General features: G+C 49.1%; 1 protein-coding gene across 1 annotated transcript; it reads left to right on the forward strand.

The window, feature by feature from the left end:
- Positions 1-3,148: 3,148 nt before the first annotated feature.
- Positions 3,149-15,848, forward strand: C1RL (complement C1r subcomponent like). Its single transcript, XM_044227699.1, has 6 exons — positions 3,149-3,265; positions 3,864-4,092; positions 10,229-10,418; positions 11,881-11,976; positions 12,115-12,189; positions 13,976-15,848. Exons 1-6 carry the CDS (start codon positions 3,183-3,185, stop codon positions 14,746-14,748), a joined length of 1,446 nt encoding a protein of 481 aa, XP_044083634.1. The 5' UTR covers positions 3,149-3,182; the 3' UTR covers positions 14,749-15,848.
- The last annotated feature ends 1,721 nt before the right edge of the window (positions 15,849-17,569 follow it).

Here is a 17,569-nt window from a genome sequence, read left to right on the forward strand (position 1 = left end):
GTCTCATTTTCCATTTGTTAACTTTCTCTTTTGCACATTTTAAGCTTCTCAGTCCTGCCTTCCTCCCCACCCCAAATGCCCTAAAATGAAATTCTGGTGCTCGGTTTTAAAAAGCAAGCCCCCTAAATGCTCACCAGATAAATCTTAGCAAGACGAGAACATATTCCCTCTTCTCCTAGAGTTGCAGAAAATCAGACACGATTCTGCTTCATAGAGTTGATGCTGATAAAGTGGTAAATCAAGAACATTCAGTCCCACTGGTGTGAAAATATGTAATCCTGTTCCGTGTTATATTTATATCATCTTTGGAAGTGTAATTTGCACAAAGGAATCTTCTAAGCCACGCAGACATCCGAGAAGGTGGCTATATGACCGATACAATGTAATTTATAAACCTTGAAAGTCTGCAACTCCAGCTGGCCATTGATAACTTATTTGTCTGAAAACAGTATTTCATTTATTTTTTTTTCTATAGAGAGAGCGCAAAAGCAGGGGGAGGGGCAGAGGGAGAGAGAGACTCCCAAGCAGTCTCCATGCCCAGCATGGAGGTGGAGATGGGGCTCCATTTTACGACCGTGAAATCATGATCTGAGCTGAAACCAAGAGCCAGATACTTAACTGACTGAGCCACCCAGGCAACACTGAAAATGATATTTAAATTAATCTCTTTGATTTCAAAGAGGCATAGAGAGTTAGGAGATTCTTGTTTGTTTGTTAGACCAGAAGAATTCCTTTGGGACTGCCTTGTCCTTTCAAGCATAAAAGTAAAATCTCATTCTTCTGTTTGTCTTTTTCAAAGAGTTTTAGAGTGTGGTAATTTGAATGAACAGGGGGAGTCCTTGCCCTGTGATCTACCAGGAAAGCTGGGAATCAGCCCAGTGGGAAGAGCTAGAAAAGGAAGAGGGAAAGCAGCATAACTCCAAGTAAAGTGAACTTGAGGGGACTTGGAATGTGTGGCCCATAGCAGCCCTACCCTAAGGGTGATGGAGGACAGATGTCTTGATCATGATATTTGGGGTCACCATCTCTACTGCACCCCTATTACTTGAGAGCCAATAAAAATTCTCAATTTCAGGGGCCCCTGCGTGGCTCAGTCAGTTTAGCATGTGTCTTGGGCTCAAGTCATGATCTCAGGGTCCTGGGATCCAGTCCTGAATCCGCTCCCTGCTCAGAGGAGAGCCTGCTTCTCCCTCTCCCTCTGCGGCTCCCCCGCTTGTGTTCTTTCACTCCTTCTTCCTCTCTTCGTCAAATCAATAAATAAAATCTTTTTTAAAAAACATTCTCAAGTTCAGTAGGAAGCTGCCTTCTCAAGCCAGAGGGTCTCCAGGAAGATGGGATGACACGAGGCTCAGAGGAGAGGAAGCTGTCGGAGCTAAAGCTTCAATCCAGGAGGAGGAGGAGGAAAGCAAGAACACAAAGGCCTGGAGAAAGGGAGGAAAGCAGCGGGGGTGAGGGACAAATAAAGGAAGAAGTAACAGAAGGAGGAGAACACATGACCAGGGACCTGAGCAGTGTGGGGGCCCAGAGGAGAGGTTGCTTCTGGAATGTGGGTGAGAGGGATTGCCCACCAAGCTCTCCCTGGGACTAAGGATGGAGGCAGGATGCTCTGGGACTGAATGGAACCCAGAGATATGCTTCAGAAGGAACCTGGTCACTTGGATGACCCAGGGAGAGCGTGGAAGGAGCTGCCTATTGCCATTACAGGATTATACAATATTATGGGAGTATACCATTTTTAGTAGTTTGTATCTTTAGATTTTTCTCGCTCTGTTACTAGATAGCTGTGCTACAAGCCTACGTGTTTTGTTGCCTGTGTGGGGTAGAGGAGGTATCCTGCAGAAGAAGGGGAAGCAGGAAAAGTTGGGTCCCAGAGAAGGGTAGCAGAGGAGTACTTAGCAAAGTGGTAGAGGCACCGGAAGAAGGGGTGTTTGAGGGTCAGTGTGAGAGGGCAAGGGAAGAAGCCGACTGGGAGACTTTATACCCATATGGTCAAGACTCAACCATGCGTGTTTTGAGGTCACGTCCATGGACTAGGCACCGTGTTAGCCATCCATGGTGGCAAGCCAAGGAGCCATAGTCCTGGTCTTAATGGAGCCTGCTAGCTGGCCTGGCGTGCTCCCTCGGAGTGTCTCTAAGAGTTTCCGGAGAGCCTCTTAAACGAAGAGTAGACCAAGAGCTCTGGAGTGGCTGAGGAGCCCTTCTCAGCACACGGCAGCCTTTGTAGTGAGCAGAACCGGGAGACAGCCATTCCACAAAGACATCACGTGCTATAACTATGAGCCCCAGACGTGTGCAAAACTTCTAGATGGAGCTGGAGTCCACGACAGGATGTGACCCTGGGCCAGCTAACAAGGATTCGCCCCGCATCTGCCTGCTTTCCTCCCCCTCTCCCCTCCCATTTCACATCACTGCCCGGGGTTGGGGGTACTGCTCAGAGCTGGTGTCCCAGGTCAGAGGGAGTGCGTGTCCTCAAGGAGCAGGCTATTGCTCACTTTCCACATACCTGCCTCCTTTGAGGACAGAACCCTGTGCCTCCACAAGGGCTTCACAACCCTTAGCAAGCTATGGGTGGGTGTCTCCCCTGGGGGAACAATGAGAGCGGGCTCTGTCCCCTGCCATGGCCTCTAGTATTTGTCTAAAGAAGTTTGAGTCTGGAGCTGACAGGGGCTGTGGGCAGGATTCAAAAGACTACCTAAGCAAATGCCCTCGCCCATGCTTGATGAGAGAGGAAGAAGGAGCAGCTCAAGGTCACGGATCACAAACTTCAATTTCTACAAGACGCAGTCTGCTAACATCAATGAATGGTAAGGTCATGGAGGGAAAGGTATGGCCCATTAAGGTGAAAGCCTTTACGCAGAAGGACCCACCCCTACCATGTGATACATGCATGAGGGAAAAATCAGCTGTGAACAGTACAAAACAGTCATGACTTGGTGCCTTCCCTTCCCCCTGGTATTTTCTGAGGGCAAATGGGGTTGGGGAGATGTTTTTCCTCTAAATTGTGGCGGGCAAACTATTCCTGAATCAGACAGCAGGTGGCGCTCAACCCAGAGAATTAGGAAAAGGGAACTGGACAATTACTTAACTCATTTCCAGTAACTTCTCCCTCCTCCCCCAGCAGGTCCATCCCCAGCCCCACCTCCTGTTCCCTGGCGTGGGCCACATCCTGTTGCTGGTCCCAGATGTCCAGTTCCAGATGCCTGGTCTCGGAGTGGGGAAATGACCACTGGAGAAGCCCCCACTCCACAAGCTGCCGGGGCAAGATGTGAGTGTGCCCACGGAACACCCTGGAGGAGAGGGCAATGGCGGGAGAGGGGAAGGTGGGACCCAGGAACCTGCGTACCCGCGCACTCACCCGCACCGCACGCGTTCGGCCACACACACACACACACACACAGACACACACACAGAGCCAGTCCCTGCAAGGGGAACTGGAAAGTTGCCTGTAGCCACCAGCAGCCTTCCCTGGAGTTGGTCAGACTCCTTGGTCCAAGCCCTGCGAACGATCGTATTTAAATTCCCCTCCCTCCCACCGCCACGGCTCCCCCAGGTCCCAGGGTGGGACTGGGACTTGCCGAAGCAGAAAGCAGCCCCCTGCTTTGATCGAGACTGTCCAGAGACATGAGCAATGGTGGGAAACTCACAGTCCACACTCCAGCTGGTTGGGAGGCTGCAGGAATTGGGGTGAGGGACCCTAAGGGAAGAGCCTGCAGGTGCTAAGGCCTCAAGGGCAGAGGCCACAGCTGCGAATGCCTTTGCAGGGTCTATTTCCCAGCTTCACCTGCCCCTGCCCCTGCCCCTCATATTTCCACAGGCCTCAGGCCATATGCTTGTGGCCATAGCTCACTCTCGCCCCCTCACAGGTGGTGGCTACTCCTCTGGGGAGTCCTCCAGGCTTGCCCCACGCAGGGCTCCTTGCTTTTGGCCCAGCAGCTACCCCAGCAGCTGACATCGCCCGGGTATCCAGAGCCCTATCTCAGAGGCCAAGAGAGCACCACTGACATCGAGGCTCCAGAGGGCTTTGCTGTGAGGCTTGTGTTCCAGGACTTCGACCTGGAGCCATCCCAGGACTGTGAGCAGGACTCTGTCACAGTGAGCTGAAGGGACTCGGGAGGGAGCCTCCTGGCCTGGAGCCCGGAGGCAGGGGTATGTGGCTGTGCCCTGAATGGCAAAGGATGGATGAAGAGCCTAAGTCAGGGCTACAGGCGGCTTAGCTGGGAGGCTGGGGTCTCACCCAGGCCTCTGCCTTACACCAGCAGCACTGCCTGCGCCCAGGCAGCCATCTGGGTTCCACAGAGCAAGACAGAGGGCGGCGGGGCAGTCTCTGCCTTTGGAAGTCATTCGGAGGGACACACACACATACTGCAAAACCCTGGTGTCAGAGAGCAAGGACTCACACATCAGTCAGTCAAGATCCACCAAGCGTCTGTGGAGTGCAGGCTCTGTCTGATCAGGAAGCTGGGCCTAAGTAATAGCGAAAGCTTAGGTGACCGTTCAAGTTGCAGGATAGGGACCCTTTAAAAACAGCACTTTGCATTCTCTTTTGTGTTAAATTTCCTTCATAGCAAAATAACCCATGCACAGAGTTCTTGGAAAAAATGAGTATACAACAAGGCTTATGATGAAAACAGCAGTCTCCAGCCTTCTCTCCAGCCCCAGTGCCTTTACCAGTGGCAGCGCCTGCGAAGCCCGGAGCTGCTCCATCTGGCACTTGCTTCTATATATATAAATAACTGCTTATTGTGTTACTTTTTGCATCTGATCACTTAATTTCCAACTCTAGAAGATGAGGACTCTCTTTACCACTCTTAGACCTTCAGTGCACTTCCCCACCCCATCCCCCCAAGTTAGCCTTATTAGCATTTTTAGTTATTTATATTTCCATGACTTTAAAATACTCCCTTCTTTTTTTTTTTAAGATTTTTTTTATTGTTTATTTATTTGACAGACAGAGATCACAAGTAGACAGAGAGGCAGGCAGGAGGGGGGGTGAAGCAGGCTCCCTGCTGAGCAGAGACCCTGATGCGGGGCTCGATCCCAGGACCCCAAGATCATGACCAGAGCTGAAGGGAGAGGCTTAACTCACTGAGCCGCCCAAGCGCCTCGAAAATACTCCCTTCTGAGCACATGGTGTACAGTAATTATATGTCCTCCTTTCTCTGGCTTTTGGGTTTCCCGGGAGTCAGTAATCACTTGGAGTTTTTTGGATTTTCTGTTTTTGTTTTGATTTTTAGTTTGCTTAGTTCTGTCTGTAACTAAGCTCCCCAGACTCTTAGCCAGGAGAGTAAATCTCCTCTCGATGGAATCAACTACAAATCTCAATCGCTTGGTCCTGCTTTGTATTGGTGACATCCTACCTGAAGATCTTGTGATGATTTATCTCCTCAGTCTGAGTTCCTTGCTCTCCAGAGCCTCATGCGTTCTGGAAGTCCCCTTCTTCCTCCTTCTGGGCATTTCCTGTACCTGTCCTTGCTGGAACCAAACCCCGTACCATTCTCTTTCCCAGTTTAGGCCCTCATTTTGGAGGAATACATTCCCCTCCAGAAAGAGCGTGAGGGAGTAAATTGTAAAGGATCTCACATATCCCTGAGTGCCTTGGTTCGACCATCACAGTTGGTAGATAGTGAATTTGGGACGCAGTCTGGGTTACAAGCCATTTTCTCTCAGAATTTTGATGATACGGTCTGCTTGCTCTAGTGTTGTTAAGCCTGGTACACGTATGATTCCTGGTCCTTTGTTTTTTCTCTTTAGAACTTTTGGGACCATTTTCCTTATTGTCAGTATTCTAAGTTCCCATTGTGATGTGCCTTGACGCGAGTCTTTTTGTCCTCATTGTATACAGGGTTGTTTTTTTTTTTTTAATCTAGAGACTTTTTTAAAGATTTTATTTATTATTTGAGAGAGAGAGAGAGAAAGCATGGGGGCAGGGGTGGAATCAGAGGGAGAAGGAGACTCCTTGCTGAGCACGGAGACCCACGAGGGACTCGAACCTGGGACTCTGGGATCATGACCTGAGCTGAAGGCAGATAATTCACCCACTGAGCCACCCCGGCATCCCCAGTCTAGAGACTTTTTAAATCTAGTCCTCAACTCTGGGAATGTACTTTTATTTTTTTTTTTTTAGGCTTCTGAGCCTATGTCTATTTATTTTTATCTTCATTTTTTATTTTATTTTACTGAAGTGTAGTTGACATACTATGTTCTCTTAGTTTCAGTTGTGCAACATATTGAAAACACAATTCTATACGTTGCTCAGTGCTTACCCCGATGAGTGTAGTCACCATCTGTCACCATACAATGTTATTATAATATTATTGATTATATTACTTATGCTGTTCTTTTCTTCCCCTCACTTACTCATTTTTTTAAGTTTTTATTTAAATTCAGGTTAGGGGCGCCTGGGTGGCTCAGTGGGTTAAACCTCTGCCTTCAGCTCAGGTCATGATCTCAGGGTCCTGGGATCAAGCCCCACATCGGGCTCTCTGCTCAGTAGGGAGCCTGCTTCCCTTTCTCTCTCTGCCTGCCTCTCTGCCTACTTGTGATCTCTGTCAAATAAATAAATAAAATCTTTAAAATAAATAAATAAATAAACTCAGGTTAGCTAACAGACCGTGGTATTAGTTTCGGGTGTGATTCAACACTTCCATACAACCCCTATTTCACGCATTTCCCCCACCCACCGCTCTTGTATTATTTTCTAAATAACTTCCAGATGTCTGCTTTATTTTTTCTTTCTATAGAAAGAGAAAGTAAATTTAGCTGTTGTAAATTCCAGCTGATTCTCCAGTTTTATTTCTCCATTCTGTTCTGTTTGCCATCTCTTTTTGTTCCACTTTCTGGGAAGTTTCCTCATTTTAAATACCAACATTTTTTTTAAGATTTTATTTATTTATTTGACAGAGATCACAAGTAGGCAGAGAGGCAGGCAGAGAGAGAGGAGGAAGCAGGCTTCCTGCCCAGCAGAGAGCCCGATGTGGGGCTCGATCCCAGGACCCTGAGATCATGACCCGAGCCGAAGGCAGAGGCTTTAACCCACTGAGCCACCCAGGCGCCCCTAAATACCAACTTTTTTAGAGATTTTATTCATTTATTTGAGAGAGAGCACAAACGGGGTGGGGGGACAGAGGCAGAGGGAGAAGCAGGCTTCCCACTGAGCAGGGAGCCCATCATGGGGCTCCATCCCAGGATCCCAGGATCATGACCTAAGCTAGAGGTAGCCTCTTAACTGAGCCACCCATGCACCCCTTAAATATGAACTTTTTATTAAATTTTTTCTGCTTGGGGCGCCTGGGTGGCTCAGTGGGTTAAAGCCTCTGCCTTCGCCTCAGGTCATGGTCCCAGTGTCCTGGGATCGAGCCCCGCATTGGGCTCTCTGCTCGGCAGGGAGCCTGCTTCCTCCACTGTCTGCCTGCCTCTCTGCCTACTTGTGATCTCTGTCTGTCAAGTAAATAAATAAAATCTTTAAAAAAATTATTTTTTCTGCTAATGTATTTTTCATGTCTAAAAGCTCATTCTTATTCTCTCAAGGTACCTTCATATAGAATAGAGTTCTTGTTTCGTGAAGCCAATAGCCTTCCCTCTACAGGGATTATTTTTAAATGTATCTTTTGTTCCTTGTATTATCTCTTCTTCGTCCAGGTTCCCTTTTATTGTTCATTTGTTTCGATATCTGCTTATCGCGTTAGAAACTTCCCTATAATGTCTGAGTATCCTTGGCTGTCCATTGTCATATTTAGGAGTGAAACACCAGGATGCCTGGGTGGCTCAGTGGGTTAAAGCCTCTGCCTTTGACTCAGGTCTTGATCCCAGGGTCCTGGGATCTGAGCCCCGCTTCGGGCTCTCTGCTCAGTGGGGAGCCTGCTTCCTCCTCTCTTTCTCTCTGCCTGCCTCTCTGCCTACTTGTGATCTCTGTCTGTCAAATAAATAAAATCTTAAAAAAAAAAAAAAAGTGGAACACTCAGCTGGCCCTGGATGCTGTGCATGAATATCTAAAATTTGTGAAGAGACAGGTTTGACAACAGAGTTCTCAACAAGGTAACCTATTATTTGTGCTGTAGGGGGACCTCCCAAACACTAGCTTGCTGAAGTATTTTCTTTAGCAACAGCCCATCTCCGATCAGAATCCTCTGGGCTCCCGCTCAGGGTGGCCAACGTTCTGGCCAGCAAGCAGAGGAAGGAATCCCATTATTTGATACGTAGACTTTTACCGAAGCCCTCTGTTTTCCACACTGGTCTTCATCTCCCCTGTCGAGTGTGCTGGGGGACCCCAAGTCCCGTGTGTCTGGCTCACACTCGGGTCTTGTGCCGGGGTGAGTGGGATGCACAGCGTGGGCAAAGGGACCTAGGGTTTTGAGGTCTCCCCACATCGGCATTCCATCAGTCCTTCTTTCATCCTCATCCTTGGGGCTGCCTCATTACCCCAGCTTCTGAAACTGTCCCAGGTTCTGTGGTGAGAGCCTGCTCGCTTTATGTTGGCTTCCACCTTCAAAGACCCGTTGCTGTTTGTGCATCTCTGTCCTGTCTCCAAAAACATTGATCCCTCCTCTGCTGTCACGCCCTCTCACTTTCTTGCCCTGGGTCACGTCCCTTTGCTGTCGTGTTGGTGGGATTTGAGGTGGGAAAGGAGATAAATGCATGTGTTTACTGCTTCAGATTTTACTGGAAGTTGGGACTGTATTTAATTCAGCCCGTGTCTGTTGAGCCCCTGCCATGACCCCTGCTCTTCTCAGTCGTGGACAGTTTCCATCTTAGCCCGACACTGCCCAGTCACGGAGGGAGTTCAAGCTCAGGAAGAGGATTCTTCCCTCCTCTCCGCTTCTAGAGCAAATCGCCCAGACTCTGCGAATGCAGAACTTAAGAACCTGGAGCCCAGTTCGGTTCTTGCTTGTCCATGTGCTCCGCCAGCCTGCGGGCCACTCAGAGCAGATCTATGTGTTTTTCGTGTCTGTACCGCCAGCACCGAGCACAATGTCTCACACATAGAACATAATCAATACCCGGTGAATGAACGAACGAATGAACGAATGAATGAAATCCAAGCTTCTGTACTACTTTGCTAGTTAGACTCCCAAGTTGTTTTAGTCAACAACTCACGGGGAAGGGTCTGAAGAAAACTGGAGCATTTAACAACCAAGTCTGTCCGTGAAGGACATTTTCCCGGGGGAACATGCTTCTCCCCCAAGAGGTAGGTCTCTTAAATAGGGACATTAGATGTGGGGTTGTCCTAAGGAAAGAAAAGTATTGGGATGTGCCTGAGCCAGACATTCCAGGTGATGGAAAACTTTTCTTTGTGCCAACTTCCCCCCGGTTACTATGATCACGGAGACAGACATGAGCTGGAGGGAGCCTTAAAGGAATTTGAGATCTGGAAAGAACGAGAGAACAAAGAGGGTATGTAGGTCAATATGAAGATCAGAAATCAGGTGCACTGACCAGTGAGCTGTGTGCCCAGAGAAGAGATGCGGCATTAAGCATGGGCCATGGAACTCCTTCCAAGGAGCCCTTGCCCGGGTTGGGGGAATCCACATAAAAGGATTTGAGCAGGGGTGAGGCAATCAGAGGGAACAGAAGTGGAGACAACCAGCTTCAAGGATATACTGAAGCAACATAGCCAGGGAACACACACTGTGTACATTTTGTCTGTAGATTTCACAGCATGGGGGACTTTCCTTACAGTTTCCGGGGTAAGAGGAGGAACATTCCAAAAGAAGAACTGGAAAGGCTAGAAACCCAAGGGGGCTCAGTCTTGGCGTAGTCTTACTGCTTCATGGACATTGGCCACAGGACATTATTTGGACAAGTGGAAGGCGATGGGGGTGGCGGAGGTGAGAAGGGAAGGACTTAGGTCTGCGTATTTGTCAGTTCAAGGCTGTGATCCTCTAGATACCATTCGGAGCATCAGAGGGTCAGCAGTAAGCAAAATAGATGTGGTTCATGCCTTCTTAGAATCTATAATCCAGCAGACTGTTTGGAGAAACCCTGGAGTTCCCAAGGAGCTTCTTGAAAGTAGGTAACCAGGGTGAGCTTTACGAGATACTTCTGGTAGGCTAAAGAAATAGGCTAGGTATCTGGTCATGGATAAAAAAAATCTGGGGACCAGTAAGGGGACAAGATGCAACTTGAGGAAAGCTCCCTAAGGAACAGCTTGGGGGTGTGCAGACCTTCTAGAACATGTGACCCTGTGGTACACGTTCACCCCCACATCCGCCTGCCCACTCTCCCTTTTCAGATCACAGCCAGCGGGATGGATCCAAGCCGGTTCTGTGGGCAGCAGGGTTCCCCGCTGGGCAGCCCTCCTGGTCAGATGGAGTTTATATCCCCAGGAAACCGATTACGGCTGACTTTCCGGGCCCCCGCCTCCTCTCAGGACAGGACCACTGACCTCCACAAGGGCTTCCTAGCCCTCTACCAAGCTGTGAGTGAGTGTCCCTCGTGGGTGTGTAGCCTCTGCCGGGGGCCATGGCCCCTGGGGTCCTAAAGGGACACATGGAAGTTTGAGTGGCCCCTCCCCACTCAGCTGTGCCCATGCTGCCGAGCAGCCCAATTAAAGGGGTAACCGTGGCTCAGCAGTTGTTTCCATGCAGATTCCAGGCCGAATGCTTGCAGATCATCCCCTCTTTCAAGAGGAGCCAAAAAGTCCAGATTTTTAAGTGAAGTTCTGGATTTTCAAATGGAAACTCAAGATTTTTTTTTTAAATAATGCATGTACATGATAAATTTTTAAAAATAATAATATCATATGGTAATAGAGTAAGAAGTATGTCTTCCTCTCATCTCTGGCCCTTAGTCCCTGGCTACCCTGTCCAGAAACAACTCTGTTGCCCATTTCCTGGGTACATTTCCAAAGACACTCTGTGCCATTCACATATACACACTGTTGTGCGGCGGGGAAGAAGGGGCATGCATAATATTCACAATGTCTTAAATCTAGCATTTTTCACTCAATAATATGTCTTTCTTTTAAAGATTTTATTTATTTGAGAGAAAGTGAGAGCAAGTGAGAGAGAGAGAGAGAGAGCACAAGCAGGGAGAGGGGATAGAGAGAGAGGGAGAGGGAGAAGCAAATTCCGGGCTGAGCAGGGAGCCCAAGTCAGGACTCGATCCCAGGATTGTGGGATCATGACCTAAGCCAAAGGCAGCACTTAACTGACTGAGCCACTCAGGCGTCCCTCAGTAATATGTCTTAATCAGCATCCCATATTCATGTGGTTAGGAGTGCCCAATTCTTTTTAAGGACCCTGTAGTATTCCTTTGATTGATGTGTATACTGTATTTAACCAGTCCTCCATTGATACTGGGCTGCCACAAGCCAGTCCTGCCATGGGTATCCCTGCATATATGTCTTTGAGCCTGTGTGTGAGGCTAAATTCTTAGAAATGGGGGTGCCTGGGTGGCTCAGTCGTTAAGCTTCTGCCTTCGGCTCAGGTCATGATCCCAGGGTCCTGGGATCAAGCCCCGTATTCGGGCTCCCTGCTAGGTGGGAAGCCTGCTTCTCCCCCTCCACTCCCCCTGCTTGTATTCCCTCTCTTGCTGTCCCTCTCTCTGTCAAATAAATAAAAATCTTTTAAAAATGAATAAATAAATTCTTAGAAATGGAAGTGTTGGGTGAAAAATCATTTGCAATTTAAGTTTTGGCATGGCTACATTTCCTCCCAAAGAGGTTTCGCTAACATGTACTGGCTAGCCATGTATGAAAATGCCCGTTTCCCCATTTTCCCCATACCCTATTTATCACAATTGTTCTCATTGATGATCTGATCAGTGAAAACTAATTCACGTGTTCTAAATGAAAAACTGAGCAAGTCTCTAAATATGGCCCCCGGCCAGAATCAGTCCCTGGGCTGCCAGTTCGGGGTCCTCCTGACAACTGGTTTCCTACAGGAGTGAACCACAGTCTGCCCATCAGCACACTGGAGGACAACCCCTCCCAGATCCAGAACCACTGCCGGGAGCCCTATTATCAGGCAGTGCCAGCAGGTGAGTCCCTGCCAGCTTGGGAAACTGGCTCCTAGTTGCCTCACTCCCACCAAGAAGCCAGAGGCGCTCTGGGCACCTAGCACCCCCACCTCCCAATACAGAACCTGTTTCTCTGCTTCCCCTCATTTCACTCCTCAGGAACACTCACCTGCACACCCCAGTTCCCCTGGAAGAAGACACAAGATAGAGAGGAGCTTCCTCACTGTGTACCTGGTGAGTAATGACCTCCAGCGCCAACCCTGTGGCCCCTTTCTGCAGAAACCTCAGCTGTATCTGGGGCCCGTGGGAGAGGGACACAGAAGGTTAAAGGAAAGACTTAAGGTAGAGAGGGAGAGATAAAGGCAGAAGGTGGAGAAGAAGAAGGGGACCAAGAAGGCCCAGAAAAGGAGAGGCAAAAGTCTTGTCCCTTATTCAGAATCAAGAGATAACTGAGAGGGACGCCTGGGTGGCGCAGTTGGTTGGACGACTGCCTTCGGCTCAGGGCGTGATCCTGGAGTCCCGGGATCGAGTCCCACATCAGGCTCCCAGCTCCATGGGGAGTCTGCTTCGCTCTCTGACCTTCTCCTCGCTCATGCTCTCTCTCACACTCTCTCTCTCAAATAAATAAATAAAATCTTTAAAAAAAAAAAAAAAGAGATAACTGAGAGAGTACAAACAGAGATGAAGTCCATCAGAGGGGACAGTAAAGGAGAAGAGGGTCAGAACAGTAGAAAGAAGAGAAACCCATCTCTTGGGACGGTGTGCTTTAAGGATACGCAGACAAGCTCTCTGTCCCCAAAATACCTCCCTACCTACATGCCACAGTGCCAGGAAATTCACCATGCTCTTAAGACTTTTTATTAAGATAGAAGTTATGTAATGTAAAATTCACCATCTTAACCACCTTGAAGTGTACCATGTGGTGATTTTTAGTATATTCACAAGGTTGTGCCAAATTACCACTAATTCCAGAACAGTCCCATCACCCCAAAAAGAAGCCCAGCACCTCCGACTCTCCCCTCCCCCACCCCCCACCCCCCGGCAACCACTAACCTACTTTCTGTCTCTGTGGATTTGCCTCTTCTGATCATTTTCTATAAAGGCAATCAGGCAGCACGTGGCCTTTTGTGTCTGGCTTCTTTCGTTCAGTCTGTTTTCAAGGCTCACCCATGTTGTAGCACGTGTCAGGGTTCCATTCCTTTCCACAGATGTACCTTAATCCATTCTCTTGTTCATCCATTCATCCATTAAAGGACATTTGGGCTGCTTCTACTTTTTGCCTTTTAGGGATAAGGCCGCTATGACCATTCATGTAGGAGTTTCCATGTGGACATGTTTTCTGTTCCCCTGGGTGTGTCCCCGCAAGAGGAATTGCTAGGTCTCCTTATACCTGCTCGCTTAACTTTTTGGGGACTTGCCAGGCTGTTTTCTGCTGGTGCTTCATCCTTTTACATTCCCACCAGCAAGATACACGTGTTCAAGTTAACTGTTTTTGAAATCTTTTTTTTTTTTTTTTGGTCAAAGATCACCTTTCTAACTTGATCTGAATGAACTTCTCAGATCTCGCTCTTGACCGTCAGAAAGCTCTCGGGCCAGGCTGGTGCAGTGTTCAGGGAGTGGGCTGGGGAGCAGGTGATGGAGATGTCCACGATGGAGGAAGGACACAAACTGCTTGCTGCATGATTTTGCTGGGGATGGCCCCACCAGAGTCTGAAGAAGTGGCCTTCAAATGTCTGAGGGATGGGGGACACAGGGGAAGGGGACCAAGAGCACACTTCTCAGTGATGTGTCGGCCTGTCTGATCACTGTATTGTGTACTTAAAAATAACATAAGCTGTGTGTTAATGACGCTGGAATTAATTTTTTTAAATCCTATTGCTAAGGTAAAATAAGAGAGATTCTTTTTAAAAAAGAAAGTGTCCAGGAAGCAGGGAGGAGAGCGCTTCTCGGAAGCAGGTCTGTAACAAGTGCTCCTTGATGCAGCCGCTGATGTCACCTGTACGTGTCTCTTCTCTCCCAGTCTGTGGCCGGCCGGTCACCCCCATCGCCAAAAACCAGGAGGCCCTGGGTTCCTCCAAGGCCAAGCCAGGCAACTTCCCCTGGCAAGCTTTCACCAACATCTACGGCCGCGGGGGCGGGGCCCTGCTGGGCGACAGGTGGATCCTCACTGCGGCCCACACCATCTATCCAAAGGATGGCATCTTCGTCGGGAGGAACCGGAGCGTGGACGTGTTCCTGGGCCACACGAGCATCGACGAGATGCTGCGGCTGGGGAGCCACCCCGTGCGCCGCGTGGTGGTGCACCCGGACTACCGGCCGCGGGAGTCCCACAACTTTGACGGCGACATCGCGCTCCTGGAGCTGCAACGGAGCGTGCCACTGGGCCCCGGCCTGCTCCCGGTCTGCCTGCCGGAGCGCGAGGCCCTCTACCGCAGTGGCGTGTGGGGCTTGGTCAGCGGGTTCGGTGTGGACAGAGGCTGGTTAACCACCGAGCTGAAATACACAAGCCTGCCCGTGGCCCCACGGGCCGCCTGCCGGGCCTGGCTCCGAGAGAGGCAGAGGTCTGAGCTGTTTTCAGCCAACATGTTCTGTGCAGGGGACGAGACGAGGCAGCAGAGTGTCTGCCAGGGGGACAGCGGTGGCGTCTTTGTGGTGTGGGATGAGCGTGCCCATCGCTGGGTGGCCACGGGCATCGTCTCCTGGGGCGTGGGCTGTGGCAAGGGCTATGGCTTCTACACCAAAGTGCTCAACTACCTGGACTGGATCAAGGCAGTGATGGATGGGAAGGACTGAGCCAGGGGGCACTTGAGCAGGGACACTCAGCTGGGGACTGCCCCTGTTCCCCAGGAGAGGGTGAGGAGGGAGGACCCAGCTCAGAGATGGGGATGGGGACAGGAATCCCTATTCTAGTGACTGCTGCCCTGTCCCGGCTGGGAGAGAACTCCTCCTCCTTCTCCTCCTTTACCTTCCTTCCAGGGAAGCACTGGACACCTCAGCCAGTTTCCCTTTAAACTTCATCTCCTGCAGATATGGCTTCTTCTGTGCTCTCCTGGGAGACTGTCACCTTCCCATTCCCCAGTTCAAATGGGGTATGGGTGATGTGGTTTTAACTGCTTTCATTTCTGAGACATTCCCAAGCCGCTCTAGTTGGCCTCCACACTTTCAAGCAATTGGTTTCACCACCACCAAATCTCCTAGCTGCAATTCTAGTAAATAGACCATTTTGCCTTCCGTGTTCTCCGTACCAGACGCTTCCCGGGTTATTTCATTGAATCCTCACAGCAAGTTTGCCATGGAGGTGTTATTACCCACATTTCACAAATGAGGAAACTGAAGCCCAGGGACATAAAGTGTCTTTCCCAAAACCCACAGCTGGGACAGAACTGCCAAGGCCATGTGCTTACCAGGACACTGCAGTACCTTGCAATTGTCCTCAAGACCTACTGTGCTTCCCCTTCCTAATCCCCACATCCTCACAGGTCCTCCCTGGGAATTCCTGCTTCAGTGAAGATGACAACACCTGGCTCACACTTTCCTGGCCCCATCCCCTAGACCCCAAGCTGAGCCCAGCACTGGGCTGGATGGTGGGGCTGACACCCCCCAGCACTGCTGGACACCCGGGTCTGGGCTCCACCTGAGAAGACCAGCTCTAGAACACTTAATAAGGTCTTGAGGTGATTTACCGTGAAAGACATAAGTCAAATACGATTGTTCAAATGGAAATAGAAAACTAATACCATAAAACAGAAGAGAGCAAATTTGGTAGCATTGAAGGTCAAGTCAGCTACCTGGTTAACGGTTAAGTTGATCTTTGAAAAACAGCAGGATTTAAAATTATACATACATGGGACACCTGGGTGGCTCAGTCGGCTAGGCCTCTGCCTTCGGCTCGGGTCATGATCCCAGGATCCTGGGATCGAGCCCCGCATCGGAATCTCTGCTTGGTAGGGAGCCTGCTTCCTCCTCTCTCTCTGCCTGCCTCTCTGTCTACTTGTGATTTCTCTCTCTGACAATTAAATAAAATAAATAAAATCTTTTTAAAAAATTATACATACATGCATTTTACTTTGATTTTTCTAAACCATTTTTAAACCTAAGTATAAAAGACTATTAAAAACACCCAAAGGGGCGCCTGGGTGGCTCAGTCAGTTAAGTGTCTGACTTTTGGTTTTGGCTTAGGTCGTGATCTCAGGGATGTGGGACTGAGGCCCCTCTAGGGCTCTGTGATCAGTGTGGAGTCGGCCTGGGATTCTCTCTCCCTCTGCTCCTCCACTTGTGTTCGCTCTCTCTTTTTCTCTCTCTCTCTAAAATAAAATAAACAAATCTTGGGGGACCTGGATGTTTTGATAGGTTAAGCATCTGCCTTCGGCTCCGGTCATGATTCTGGCATCCTGGGATTGAGCCCTGAGTCGAGCTCCCTCCTTGTTGGGGAACCTGCTTCTCCTCCTCCCTCTGCCTGCTGCTCCCCCTGCTTGTTCTCTCTCTCTCTCTGTGTCAAATAAATAAATAATGAATAAATAAAATCTTTTAAATAAATAATTAAGAACGCCTTAAAATACTGATGAGAAGTTGTTTTAGGTAGTATAATTTTGGCTGTTTTTTCCCCTATTCTTCTGTAGTTGCTAAAGTTTGCTAAATTTTATTTAATGAGCATGTGTTCATTTTATTTTGTTTTTATTATCGAAAAAATGATGTTTCTCCCTGCCAAGGCAAAAAGTGTATACCAAATGGCTCTATACGGATCTAGATGTCTTGATCTATCCACATAAGGTTACCTACCATTACTTTAAGAGAGGAACTTTTTTCCCCCAGAACCAAAACCTGAGAGGAATAAACGGTAAAATAGACAAGGTCTTTGATACTGGTCTTTTTTTTTTTTTTTTTTTTAGATTTTTATTTATTTATTTGACAGAGAGAGATCACAAGTAGGCAGAGAAGCAGGCAGAGAGAGAGGGGGGAAGCAGGCTCCCTGCTGAGCAGAGAGCCCGACGTGGGGCTCGATCCCAGGACCCTGAGATCATGACCTGAGCTGAAGGCAGAGGCTTAAACCACTGAGCCACCCAGGCGCCCCTGATACTGGTCTTTAAACCAGTGCAGGAGTAATCTTCATATGGCTCTTTCTTCTTTCTGCCCTTGGTGTAAATCAAGGGCATATACAACAAATGTGCAAGTAAATGTTCCTTTGAGTGGCCAGGCAGAGGGGAGGCAGGGCTGGGACCGAGCTGACGAAGCCCAGGTTTGTCACTTGCAGCCGTGTCGTATCGTACGTGGACAGAACTCATAATCCCTGTGATGGACAGGAGAACTCCAGCTAAGAATTACCTTGTTGGACCACCTGCTCCTTACCTGTGATCTCTGCCATTCTGCCCCTACTATGAGCCCAAGACACGCATGCATACACACAGTGCTGTCAAAATGCTAATATGCAATTTTCTAGACAAGATTCCCCTTCTTGGGATGCCTGGGTGACTCAGTCGGTTAATCATCTGCCTTCAGCTCAAGTCATGACCCCGGGGTCCTAGGATCAAGTCCCATATCAGGCTTCTTGCTCAGCGGGGAGCCTGCTTCTCCCTCTGCCTGCCACTCCCCAGGCTTGTGAGCTCTCTCTCTCTCT

This window comes from Neovison vison, chromosome 12, assembly GCF_020171115.1.
Source record: "Neovison vison isolate M4711 chromosome 12, ASM_NN_V1, whole genome shotgun sequence".
Lineage (NCBI taxonomy): Eukaryota > Metazoa > Chordata > Mammalia > Carnivora > Mustelidae > Neogale > Neogale vison.

Bases quoted from the DNA above. Each gene is read 5' to 3' on its own strand.
- C1RL (XM_044227699.1), top strand. From the start codon at position 3,183: ATGTCCAGTTCCAGATGCCTGGTCTCGGAGTGGGGAAATGACCACTGG. The intron at 3,266-3,863 runs GTGAGTGTGCCC...GCCCCCTCACAG, and splicing joins ACAAGCTGCCGGGGCAAGAT to GTGGTGGCTACTCCTCTGGG. The intron at 4,093-10,228 runs GTGAGCTGAAGG...CTCCCTTTTCAG, and splicing joins GTGAGCAGGACTCTGTCACA to ATCACAGCCAGCGGGATGGA.